The sequence below is a fragment of the Lagopus muta genome, chromosome 5, assembly GCF_023343835.1.
Source record: "Lagopus muta isolate bLagMut1 chromosome 5, bLagMut1 primary, whole genome shotgun sequence".
NCBI lineage: Eukaryota > Metazoa > Chordata > Aves > Galliformes > Phasianidae > Lagopus > Lagopus muta.
This window is the reverse complement of record NC_064437.1, coordinates 22,664,181-22,677,029: the sequence shown is the minus strand read 5'-3', so window position 1 is coordinate 22,677,029 and position 12,849 is coordinate 22,664,181. Positions and strand designations below refer to the sequence as shown.

Here is a 12,849-nt window from a genome sequence, read left to right as displayed (position 1 = left end):
TGGAGGGACAGTGTCTGTGAGCTTTTGAGTTTTGCTTTCTTTAAAAAGCAATTCAATGTTTATTAAGGGTGAAACCTTTGCAAATTTCACTTCCGGCCCCAGTGGATGAACTGCTGGAGAAAAGAGGAAAGCCTCAGTGAGTGTCTGGCATCGTGTGCAGGCTTTGTGACTGCACCAGCAGGACAAGGTAAACAGGAGAGCACAGCCGGCCCGAGGCACTGCTCTGCCAGGACGAACATGTGGCTGTGATCAGCAGGAGGAGGAGAAAGGAATCACTTCCTGCAGTTGTAGTCCATAAGAAAATTCAGAGTGTTCAATTTTACTCAAGCTACCAACACATTCAGAGAGACTCTAAGAGGTCTGGAACAAAACCCTTATGTCCAAATTACCCAGTTTGTCCTTTTCCTTTCTATTTTTCTCACTCCTGAAAGAAATTTCAACACCAGAGCAAAGATGTACCAGAGGACTTTTTGAGTTTTGGACCACCTCCAACTCAAACGAACACTCAGCTCAGAACTGAAACTTACACTTCCATTGCCACAAATAGTAAAGATGGTTTCCCTGCTTAGGGGTCTTAAAGCCATAAACATCTTCCTGGACTTCTGCTGTGTCTCCTAAAACACTTGAGGAGCTCCATATTCCTTTAGAAGATTTCTTCATGTGTATAAAGAAGCCCAGGAGTAGATGAATAAGGAATGAGAAATGCAATCTGTTGTACAGACCGTGACTTGTGGTGGTGGTCCTGTTCTTAGCCATCTCTTAGATGCTTCAGTGGCCAGCACAAGTTCAGAGACCACTGCTCAGCCTGAAGCTGACAGAAATCACGGGGCATGGCTACAAGACTTAATGCTCCCTGCCCAGCTCCACTTGCTGACCAGGCACCACCAGCACAGTGGGAAGACAGCACTCACCAAACAGGACACCTGGCTGGAATACCCCTCCACTACTTTAAAAGTGATGCTTTCAAGCAACCTGCTCAGCTCAGTGCTGGGATGGAGTAAGGAATGAGCACACAGCATCGGGGAGAACTGTTAGGACAACAGAAGCAAACGCTCTCTTGCAGTTACTAGATATTGCCTTTCATTTATGGCAGGTGACAGACACTAGGCTTTAGTCTGCTCTGAGTACACATTTGGGATGTTACAAAGCCTGCCATGATGAGCACTGTCGGGGTGTGAAGCAAACCACACTAAGACCTTGGCCCAGGACTGGCTTCTGTGGGAAGAACGTGAACGGCCAAACCTGAAACATGCAGTTCCAACACCTCTGCAGGAATGCAGCACTGGCTGCACATGATATAACAGTAACAAGGCTAACTTCTTTGCCCACGCAGCTCACGGTATAAGGGAACTACCAAAAGCCTTCTCTGACTTTCCACTATCCCATCACTGAGGTATGCAGCAGCTCCCCAGGCTCCTGCTTGCTGCAAGACAAGTCTGTTTCTTTAATCAGGGAGCCCAGTGGTAAGGCTCAAACAATAGCAACTGTGCACAAAACCACCACTGAATGCATGAAACCTCTGAGTAATCCTGCTCTCCCACGCATTAACTTGAGATTGCTCAGCTTAAGTAAAGGCTCCAAGCCACGCAGACACCAATACCAGTATGTTTAATGGATGGTGCTTCCAGCAGCCCCCAGACAGTGCCTGCTTTGAAAGCTCAGAGGCTACACCACTACCAACAAAAAACCTGCAGGCTAGGCAGGACAGCATCCCAATGGGCAAAGATTTATGCTTTGCTTGCCTCATGCTTACAAAGAGCAGGACATGGTAGCATGCAGCTCAACTACCCTTGGGTGGTTTCCTCATTGTTCGTAGAAGATGATTAACCTTACTACTTCTCTTTTCTCCCCAATGCTTGTGCTGCCAGAACAAGAATGAGACACACCCTTAAGTCTTTAACAATTGAAAATTACTGATTCTCCAAGCTGCAGACTGCAGAAGCAGCAGCAGACAAATCCTATTTCTCAGCCACCCAGGCGGGTGCCTTTATTTGCAGGTTGCTCAGTGGTTCTCAACTATAAATAGATTATTCTGTTTCCAGGATAGTTCTGGAAAGTAGAGGAAAACCCATCAGGACTCCTACTCCAGGGAGGAGCTGCAACAAAACCTCTATGAAAGGCCAGCAATTCTAGTGCAGCTGCTATAGGTCAACAGGACACGAGAGATTAAGAAGCAGAAGCTTACTTAGCTGCATCAATCACCACCTCAGTCATCTTCCATCCCAAACACAGCTTAAGAATTTTGGTTGCATCACCAAATTTGTTTTCCTGCTTGAAAGGGATTCCAGCCATGCAGAGATGGCTGACTTGTAAGCAAAAAAATAAAATAAACCCACATCACTTTCTCAACCCCCCCACCCTGGTTTCAGCCTCTTCATAGATCTGCCCTTCCTCTTTCCAACTTTGTCTTTTTGTTTTCTGTCCACTCAATATCTGAAACAGTGGTTAAGACATTCTGGCTGGCTACCCTTATAAATGTTCTAAAACTGTTGTTAGATGATCAACATGTAAATTTGAGCAGACTGATTAGCATGAAAATAAGAGTATCTCGCTGAATGTTCTTCATAGCCAAAAAAAAAGCAGTGCTAGGGCCACAAGCAAGCAAGGCTTACAGGCATCGCTGCCTCAAGAAGCAGAAATGCAGAGAATCCATCTTTTGCATCTTCTGTGACCATTCTCCCTTCCCTATTTTTTTGTTCCTACTACAAAAAAAAGAAGGCCAGCAGTTTGCTGCCTCTACCAGTAGGGCTACAACTTAAAAGAATTTTAAGGATTAAATTAAGGATTAAAAAGAATGCACAAAATAATTTACATTCAAACGGGAACAGAGAAGAAAAATAAAACAGTTCCTAAAATAAATACATGGATTCTTTAGACTAGCACATGTGTTTGGTTTCTATTTGTTTCAGCATTGTTTTAACACGTTCTCAGATCTGGTTAGTACCCTGGCATGCTCTAACAGAAATATGGAAATCACCAGTCTGGAAAATTATCAGATTTCCTATGGTGAGTGATAAAAAAAGCACAGCTAATCAGAGGCTGCTTAATGCCAGAAGTCAGCAGTCTTTCAGGGTGTGAAGCCAGCTGAGAACCTGACAGCACTGACCCACGCACGCTCTCACAGAAGGCAAGCAGAAGGGCAGATACCTGCCTCCAGATGCTGTGCTTCCTGCTCCAGCTGCATGCCAAAGCCTGTGCTCTCACTGCCTTTTGTGCAAACACTGCATGCTGCCAATTCCTGCCTTGCACCTCATGGTATGTAAGGCTGAGGCAAAAGGGTGATTTCATTCCTTAGAGAGGTCAAAGTGCACCCTTCTCCCTTCATGCACCTCACCAATCATTCTTAAGTAATAATAAAAGGAAATTTTTATATATGCTATATCCAATTCTAAATAATATGCAAAGATTAGAGAATAGTTCATTGACACACAGACGAGACATTCCTGTGCACCTTTCATCTTGTATAAAGCAAACGTTGGCTTTTACTAATAGAATTCCCACTAAATTACTTGTAATAATTCAAAATTTCAGATTCTACACTAATATTTAAAATAAACAATCTTAGAGTAGTTTAGTAACAGTAAACTCTGTAAGACCCACTTTCATAACCAGAAAGTATTAATTCCTCATTCTCACTGAATTTAGATTACATTCTTTACCAGAGATAACATGGTGCCAATTCTAAGAGTGAAGAATGCTTCTTGTCACTGGCTATGTGAACAGGACTAGACTTTGCTTCCAATATTCTCAAGCAGTATTTTGGGGCTGATGTGCTGGTTTCCCTGCCACACTTTCGGCACCACTCCCCTATTTACCAGCTCAGTGCTACAGATCACCTACACACATATCATACTTGTCAGCAGGCAGCATTCTGTTCCAGCAATCAATCTTACGTGCTAAATTCACTTGCCAAGGGCTGCCACATCCCAGACCGCTTCCCATAATCAGCTTCAGAGTCCTCCGTGGAGCATCCCACACATCTCACGGTTAACAAACAGCCAACAAGTGGCTGTGCTCCCTGCAGGAAGGAAGGACTACCTGGGGTTCCTCTGCTGGCCTTCTGGAAGCCAAGAATGGTCTGCAGGGCTGACCGGAGCACTTCCCTGGCTTCTCTGATTTGACAGAAATAGACAGCTAAGTAGAAAACCTATATCTGTTCCTTTGTTTTACCTCCAGCCTTCAAAGAATCCCATCACTTCCGATTACAAAATTGAGAAGTATCTCACAATAAAGCCAACTAAGACAACCGCAAAATCTGCTGCAGAGTTTAGGGGGTGAAATTCCCACATTTCTGCTTTGTTCAGATGTCACTCTCTCTTTGCAATGGTTCATTGGTTTTAAATAAAACAATATTCACTGCTAATATGTTTGAACCAAAACATTTTGTGCCTGAATGCTGTTGTGCCTCCATACAGGTTTGCAGACGATTTCCTACACAGAGGAAACGGTAACCATCTCACAAAGCTTCAAATCAGATTCATCTCCCAGTTGACTTATGCATAGAAATTACATTCTTTGCACTCAGTAACTCAGGGAAACTGACTTATTTTGCTGAACTATAAGCTAGCACAGATATTAAGATAAAAAACATCCTGTGTATTGGAAACTCCCTCATTGTTACAGACTAAGCACAACAGCAATCACAATTACCCACTCATGGTGCTACAAGTCAGTGACACCTCTATAAAGGTAAGGAAATGTACATGGGAGGAGTGAGATCTGAAGTTGGCATTTGTACATCCCACATTCTGAGCCTTCCAAAGGATGCTGCACAATCCATGTTCACATCACCTTGGTACAGCCAAGTATTTTAACTGCAGTGTGATTGCTTAATCACACTGCTAGGGAATAAAAAAGAAAATAAAGACAAGAGTAGCTCCTTGTTAATATGCAGTTACATTTCTCTTCACTGTCTAAATCCAATTCTGATTCAGACCACACATTCAGTCTCAGCAATTACACTGGCACACACAGCTGTAACACTGGCCAGGAGCAACCAGACATTCAAGAATTTCTTCTTGCTCTAATTCATAAAATATCCAATAGGTCAAAAAATTAACCTTGTCTCATTTCTGAAGTTACCAGTCATTACAAAGATAATGAGCACAAACTGACCTTTCAATCTGCCCTGACAGCAGTTCCTTGCTATCAATCTCAACACTCACTCCTTGGAGCAGAGAAGCTGACACATGAACTTCAGAGCATTGCAGTAAGTCTTCCTGTTCTCATCTTCTGCTCTGTTTCCAACTCTCACAAATAAAAAAAGCTTCAAGTGCTCTATCTTGTCATTGTAATGGAGATACAACTAGAATTGCTGGCTTCAGGAAGATCTCTGTCTCTTCTATGTCTCAATAAGAATAGCATTTCTTGAGTGAGTAGTAATGCTTACAAATGCAGGTGGGATATCAAAAGCAATCATGTAGTATCAGGAAGCTGATTTTTCTGCTTAATAGTGAAAAAAATCCCAAAACAAACCCTAAATGCACTAAGAAACAGCCTTCTTTAACCTCATCCCTATCAAAGTAAAATTATCAGCATATTTCATTGCCTTAAAGGAAAATGTATTTGCAAGAAGTACAAACACTTGAAAAGTAATTACATCTTTACCAAATTTACTAACATTATTAAAATACAAAACACCAACCTTTCAGAAGTTTATCCGGGACAGAAACAAACCCTTCCTCCAGACTTAGCCCATCTCATTCCTTTAGTCTGACACGGGCTTTAAGGACAAATGGAGGCATTACTGACTACTAAGAATCTACTGAAATATCCTTCCCCTCCTCTTTTGAAAAAGTGATCGACTTCATATAAAAGATCCTTACGTTCTAAAGTCAGTCAGGTCAAATACAGTGACAAGCAACAAACATCTCCTTTTAATCTTCTCTCTTCCACGGGATGGTAAAACAGGTGGGAAACAACACAGCATTTTTTTGCTGCTCTCATTCCTCTCTGCCACAGTGATACAGTTCAAAAAGAGAGTCAGTCAACTAGCCCAAGATACTTCCTAGCTTAAAAATAACAGTTAACTTGTTAAAAAAATATGTTTGTCAGAACCTTGGCCGATCTGGAGACAAGGCAGTAACAGCTTGGTAGCATCTCAATTCAGAGACATTGGAGCTAGAAAAGCTCAAAATTTGATTTATGTATATTATATACATATATAGACTCATATATTCATGAGTCTAGCTGTTCTCTAGTGGCAGGTATGCATAAATAAGAGGAAATAAATCTGCATGGTTTGAAATTTCACAACAAAATACTTAAGACAAAACAAATACAAAAAGGATTATAAGGAGAAAAGAAATAGCCTTCAAGACTATTAAAAGCTGTTGGAGGGAAAGAGAAGAACATCATTACCAGATCCATAGCACAAGAATAAAGGGAAAATCATAGCTTTTCACACCTAATGGACAGAACTGCAAAGCACTGGGATGAACAGTGGGATTTCCTGCACTGGGTGCTAGTAGCAGCTTGAATTAGTAGTATTGAGATTAGCATGGGTACAAATAAACAAATGAGCTCCCAAAGCTCTCAACTATAAAAGGATTCTCAATACAGGTCTTTAATCTGTTCAGGTATAAACAAAGCAAAATGCTGTGCACTGCACTGGTTAACAAAACGCCAAGCTCAAGAGAAATGAGAAGCACAAGATTCAGGTCTTGTTGCTGAGGAAGATTCCAAAAGAAGACCCATTATACAGATGGAGCTGCCACTGGCATGAGAAGCCTAAAGGACAGAAGACAGTCTACCAGCTCAAGGCTTTAAAACACAACACTGCCTACACTAAAAATTCAAACAAAAATCACAGTAAACTCAATCCTAACTATAACGACAAGCAACTATATCAGGAATATGGCTAAGAGGAATTCCTAGGCAGCTTACCTGAGTGGGCCGTAATTCAACATTATAAAAGCCAGTATCACCATCACACATAAGGTTCTTCTCTTGGGAGATGATACTTTGAGCTTCTGGTTCTAGAAAGGAAAAAACAAGAGAGAAGCGACACAAAGATACGTCAGAAGTGAAACAAACCAAATTATGCTTATTTCATTACAGTCAGACCTTCCTTGCAGCCACTTACCTCTAACACCACTTCATCCAGCTGCCTCTTCAGTGTGCTGTTTTCTTTCTTGAGCTTTTCATTCTCCAGTAAGGCTGCCTCCAGCCTGGCCTCTAGCCCTAGCATGTATTCTTTCTTTTTCTTTCGTGACTGAAAGGCTGACTCGCGGTTCTTGATCATGCGCTGCTGTCTTCTCAACACATTGATCTAGAGAGGCAATTCAGAGTCCTGTTAATAGCATGCAATTACAAGTGCCTCTACTTCATACATAATTACCGCTCCTCTACTTTGTCAAGAGTCTTGCATCTCTCATCCTGCCTCAAATCAGCCAACGTGTTTAGCACAGAAGTTATGGTACATCTCCAAGAGTTGCAGCTCACAGATAATTAAACTAAACAAGTCCTGCATCATCTCTGTTCTCTGCTGCATTCTCAGCCTTTGCAGGGGACACACCAAGTACATTCAAACAGCAGTCTGATTTAATCAACCAAAACAAAGTAAATACGTATCTATAGGTCTGCAAGGCAGCAAGAACTTCTTCACTTCAACATGTAATATATAAGAGCTACAATCAGCTGTTTTCCCAAGTCCTAGTTTTTCGGTTTCTCCTGAATGGAAGCCATTTCCGTAATGACTACACTTGCTTCTGCACTTTTTCCAGCTCTGTCATACAGTTTTTAATACTATAGAATATGCAGTCTGAGATCAGCTATGTGCATCAAGCATATACATATTATATGGCATATACTGGGAGCATCTTACATTAACGTTTTAATTTATATAACAAGAGTGTTTTTTATTCAAATTTCCTAATCACTCCACTTAATATGCTTGATTTCACTCAGCAGCGTTCAACAGCACACAAACTGGATTCCTTCTGGATGATGCCAAATCAGCAAATACACTCCAGGAGAGCACAGAATGCACTCCAGCTACTAGCAGACATTCAGACTGTGAGATCAGACAGGGACAGTTCAAAGGCACTCCTCCCTATCTCCCAGCAGCCTTGGTGACTCTGCTGCCTTTCTGAAGCAGAACAATCTATCTTCATTTACCACTTAGTCATTTTGTGGTTTGCACAGAGTGGGACGACCCAGACTGAAGGCACCTCGCTGCTGACAAAGACAACGATGATTGATATGGCAGAGCTACACAAAACAACTTGAAACTCCAAGCTCAAAGGCTACTCTGCAAGTTTCCTTTTCCACACAGATCAGCAATGGCAACTGTGTTTTTTGTTTTATTAAAACCAGAAGAATTTGCGATGAATTTTGTAATGCTACAATACTTAACGTAAGCAAACGTCTGGAGACATAGAAAAGCTTTTTTTTGGAGAAAAAAATAAAAACAAGATTTGGGCTAACTGAGGACTGGAATACATAACACATACCAGTCTGGAGCCAGGATCACTTCGGCTACCCAGAGATGAAAAAACAAGGCATGAGTTCATGTAGCAGCTTTGGCTTTTCTGAGTTGTGTGATACTCCAAACAAGTACCGTTACTTTCCTCTCTCTTTTAAAGAGGTTTTACATCCTGAAGTTTAACAAAGATGACCAATTCTTGTTTGCATACTTGCTTAAAATTACTCACTACTACACAGACTTTCATTTTTAGTATTTGGAACCTCTGGTAAATCTACCCAACCCCTGGAGAAATGTTGGAGTTAAGGTAGCAGCACAGTGTTCGTACACTGGAGGTATGTTAAAAGGTACCTCTAATTGCTGTTTCCATCCCTACCTGCTACATTACAGGTGGTTTTTATCTCAACTGCCCTCCTTCAATCAGTGTTCTCCAAACACCATCATGAACAGCAGCTCTGTCCTGTACGATCCAAGGTCCATGTGCAATAACTGATTGTCAGTCAATAACATATTAATCTCACTTAGACTCAAGCTTCCACAGATAAACAACTATTTCTGTCCCTGATTCATTTTATTTTAGCAAACAATCCCTAAAATACCTCAGGCTCCTTGGCCAACCCTCCAGTACTTGCCTGGCTTTTCACAGGGAGCAAACCCTATCTGCATACTTGTTCCTACCTAACTCTGATGCAGGAAGTGGAAAGAGCTGTGTGAGTGAAATAACAGCAGTGCTTAAACTTGGAAGCAGTACAGCACCAGGCACTACACAGCTGGCTTGGCACCAACACAAACACAGTGATTGCTGAGCATTTTGATAATCAAAAGAAAGAGGGGGAACCAGTTCATAATGACAGACAGCTCAAACAATATTACTTTTCAGCTGTGTTCAGCTCTACTTCAAGGTACCGAACACCTCTGCTAACTTAACAATTTCTGGTTCTCAGGGGACACAGACTGTAAATGGAAAACAACAGCATTAAAACGAAACACTAATCAGTGATGAAATTCTTACTTCCCAGCTCTAAAAATTACACCATCACATAAAAAAAAAAACAACAAAACAACAGATGTTGTAAAGAGAAGGGAAAGGCCTGTTGCAAAACTCATGCACTTTTACAAATAAACTCTGCCACCTCAAAATAGGATTGCAAAGTTTGAGCAAGATGTAACCTCCACTTGGATGCAAGCTGTGTGGCACACAATTACATATTCCTGCTAGAAGACAGCACACGTCACTGGGTAAAAGTTAATTTAATGACAAGAATTAACAGCCCTCCCCAGGGTTTTGGGTACACACACTGGGAATATTAACACAGCTGAAAGCCCAAACCACCTCAGCTTTACACTTGTTGGCTTCTTACCTCAACTTATAAAAGCTGCTGCCTTTGAAAATACGTCTTAAATGCAAGAAATACAAAACCTATAAAAGCATTTCTCTATTCTGTTGAAAGATCTGGACATTTTGTCTCCTACTCAACAGAACACAACTTAAGAGTCTATCTCATATTGAAGTTACCCAATGCACAGCACAGAAAATGGGATTCTTTAACAGAAATACATATTTACACTGAGGAATTTCACACAATCATATCTTTTATTAGCAACAAAATGAGGAATTAGAATTGAACCCTTTCTCACTAGAGTGGAAACATGAGAAGGGTCTATAAGCACACAGCTGAGCCGGACTCCCTTGCACGCCTACTGCCTGTATCTCATACCATTTAACTACAAAAGGAACAGCAACCCTTTTTTTCATTTAACAGCTTCTTTCCTCCAGCTGGCAGAGTGGCCTGCAGAGGCAGCATGTCTTTTGTGCAATTTTGTAGTGAAAAGCTCTTCGCCAGTTTCCTAGTGAAGAATGACTGCAATGAAAGCCTTCCACTCCTCTGCTGCTGGCAAGCTGCCTAGATGTGCCCACCAGGATGAGCACCACTCAGGGCCCTCACAAGCACATATTAGCACCAACCAATCTTAGCTTGATCCATTTGAAGGGTTGAGTGTTAAGTTCATAGCTTATCCCTCTTAAACCCAAAAGAAAGTTCTGCAGTGTTTCTTTTTATCCTGCAACATCTGCTTAGATTAGCAAACAAGAACATGTGTTAGAGAGCTCATATGACAGCTACATCTGTGCAGCTCTGAACACCACATATGGTGTCTACAGCAGTTGCAAGATGTTTTAACTCCATTGATGCTGCCTGTATCCGGGAACATTTGTTCTTCTTCAAAGTGTTGTTTCACAATATGTATCAAAGAGCAGCTGCAGCTGTTTTTTTTTTGTGCTTTGGTAAATGTAGGTAAGACCAGTATTTAGGCTGACACCAAGTCTTAAAATTGCCTCCTTAGAACTTCTTTAGGTGGAAATACCCACACAACCATCATATAAAACATAGCCAACCATTACCCAGGCTATATACTTGACTATGGACTGTCACAGACATAGATATGAAGTGTAATGACAATTAGGAGCTTTTGTCAATTAAACCTCATTTTTAACACAGTGGCAAGATGCCATACTCATTGTGGTTACAGGGAGCCACAAATCTAATGAGTGCTGACAGAGTTCTTCAGCTTGGCTTTTTATATCTAGCTATTATTATTTAATAATGTCCTCTAACTGACCTCCCGCTGCCTTTTGAAAATTAACAATTAAGTTTCCATTGCAGTGTGGCTTCTGACTTAAGTAATTTTTTCTTAATTAAAAAAATGCAGCTCAGACACAAACATAACAAGTGAAAAAAATTGACCATCAAGCGTGACCAGCAGCACAATTCTGAGCTGCTAGGAAATTGTACAAAAATTGCCTTTCAAAGAAGGCACATGCCTCAGTGAGAATCAGTGTCCTGCACTGAAACTTCTGGTGGCCAAGGTGGCACGTCAGGCAGAACAAATGGTACACAGTTATGCAGAAGAAAATGAGGCAAGTGTGCAAGAGGAAACTCAAACAAACTGCATGATGAGAAGGTGCTGCAAACCATATCACCACTTTGTTAAGTTAAGCTGTAACAATGGCTTTGCTCAAATTTATGCCAAGTCCTTTGCTGAGTCAGAGTCCACTACAGAGGCTCACTGACATGAAGAACAGGACTCTCAACAGCAAATATCTGAAACACTAATACAAAGATGACAAACACAGCAGAGCTCTCTCAGTTAAAGGAGAGAAGATATCAGTGCTCAAAAATGTGCGGTAAGTGTCTGAAAAACAGTCCTGCAAGTTTAAATTAAGCCTGTGAGACAATCTGAAAATACTAATGCAGTTCTCTTGCACAGTTACACAAATCTAATTGTTTTGGTCCAGCACAGCCAATGTGCCTGTTACTGCACAGTATCTCTTCACCTAGACAGGTATGCTTTCCAGCAAGAAAACTATGTAAGGGTTCGACTATTCAAGAATAAACCCCTAGAAGAAGTTCTGCTTCATAAGCAAAGATGGAACTCTTTTTCCAGAAGATTTGGATCCAAGGTCTAACTGAAGTTCCAAATTTAGAAGAGAACAGCTTTAGGCAGAAAAGAAAACACCTGAAGAACCTGCGCCTTATTTGCATTAAAACTGGGAACAATGCTTGTTTCTGTGCATGGGAACAGTTCTTGATAGCAGAAATAGGCCATTTGGGATGGAAATTCTTTTGCAAAGTGTGACGCTGCTGAAGAAAGGATAGAAGAATGAGTCTGAGCTACTAAATAATTAATGCATTGGAAAGTTATCCAACCAGTTTGACACTTCCACTCTGTTCTGCATTAATGCCAAATGAACACACAGCTAATAGTCAGCACGGCTAACTTACCGTTAGTACAGCAATGCTAATTTGTGCCTGCTGAGAACAGGGGTTAAAGACTTCAAACATTAAGTATTCCATATCACACCTTATTAAGTTTCAGCTATTTAAGGTCGCTCCAGTTTTATTTGTCCCATGTTCTTTGGAATTTCGTAAAGAACAACTTCCTCAACATTCACATTTGTTGATTTCTTCACTTTAGAGGCATAAAATTAATTGCCTTAATAACAGCTCTCACAAAAGTTATTTCAGAAAGAGAGGCAGAACAGATGGTGAGTGAGTGTCCTTAGGAAATACTAATGACTGAGCACCTCTGCCAGAAGCCACACTGAACTGCTGCCAGCTGAACAGCACTGTGAAACTTATGATCCTTGCCAGGTAAGTGGGTCACAATACTGCAAAATTCCCTGCGGATGGACACTGCTTTCTCCCCCACACTGAGATGCAATAGGGCATAGCTCACAGTAATTGTGCCTGGGACACTACAGCAAAGAACAACACCCTGAGAGTCTAAATAAGAAGCTTCAGTATCCTCACCCAAACGCACCTTCCTTCAACAAAAAACTCTGAAGTGCCCTGGGGGTCGTACAACATTCGGTATGCAGGTAACTGAAAGCTGGTTAATGCCAAACTTTGATTATTGGCTATCAT

General features: G+C 41.2%; 1 protein-coding gene across 2 annotated transcripts in view; it reads right to left on the bottom strand.

Annotated features, from left to right (window-relative positions):
- The window catches only part of ATF6 (activating transcription factor 6), a 72,030-nt gene that overhangs the window by 53,229 nt on the left and 5,952 nt on the right, over positions 1–12,849 (bottom strand). For both annotated transcript variants that reach the window (XM_048944914.1, XM_048944913.1), the window contains exons 8-9: positions 7,085–7,270; positions 6,886–6,977 (exon numbers count right to left, since the gene is read on the bottom strand). In XM_048944914.1, the coding sequence (XP_048800871.1) occupies positions 6,886–6,977; positions 7,085–7,270 (278 nt within the window). The remainder of the gene's footprint in view (positions 1–6,885; positions 6,978–7,084; positions 7,271–12,849) is intronic.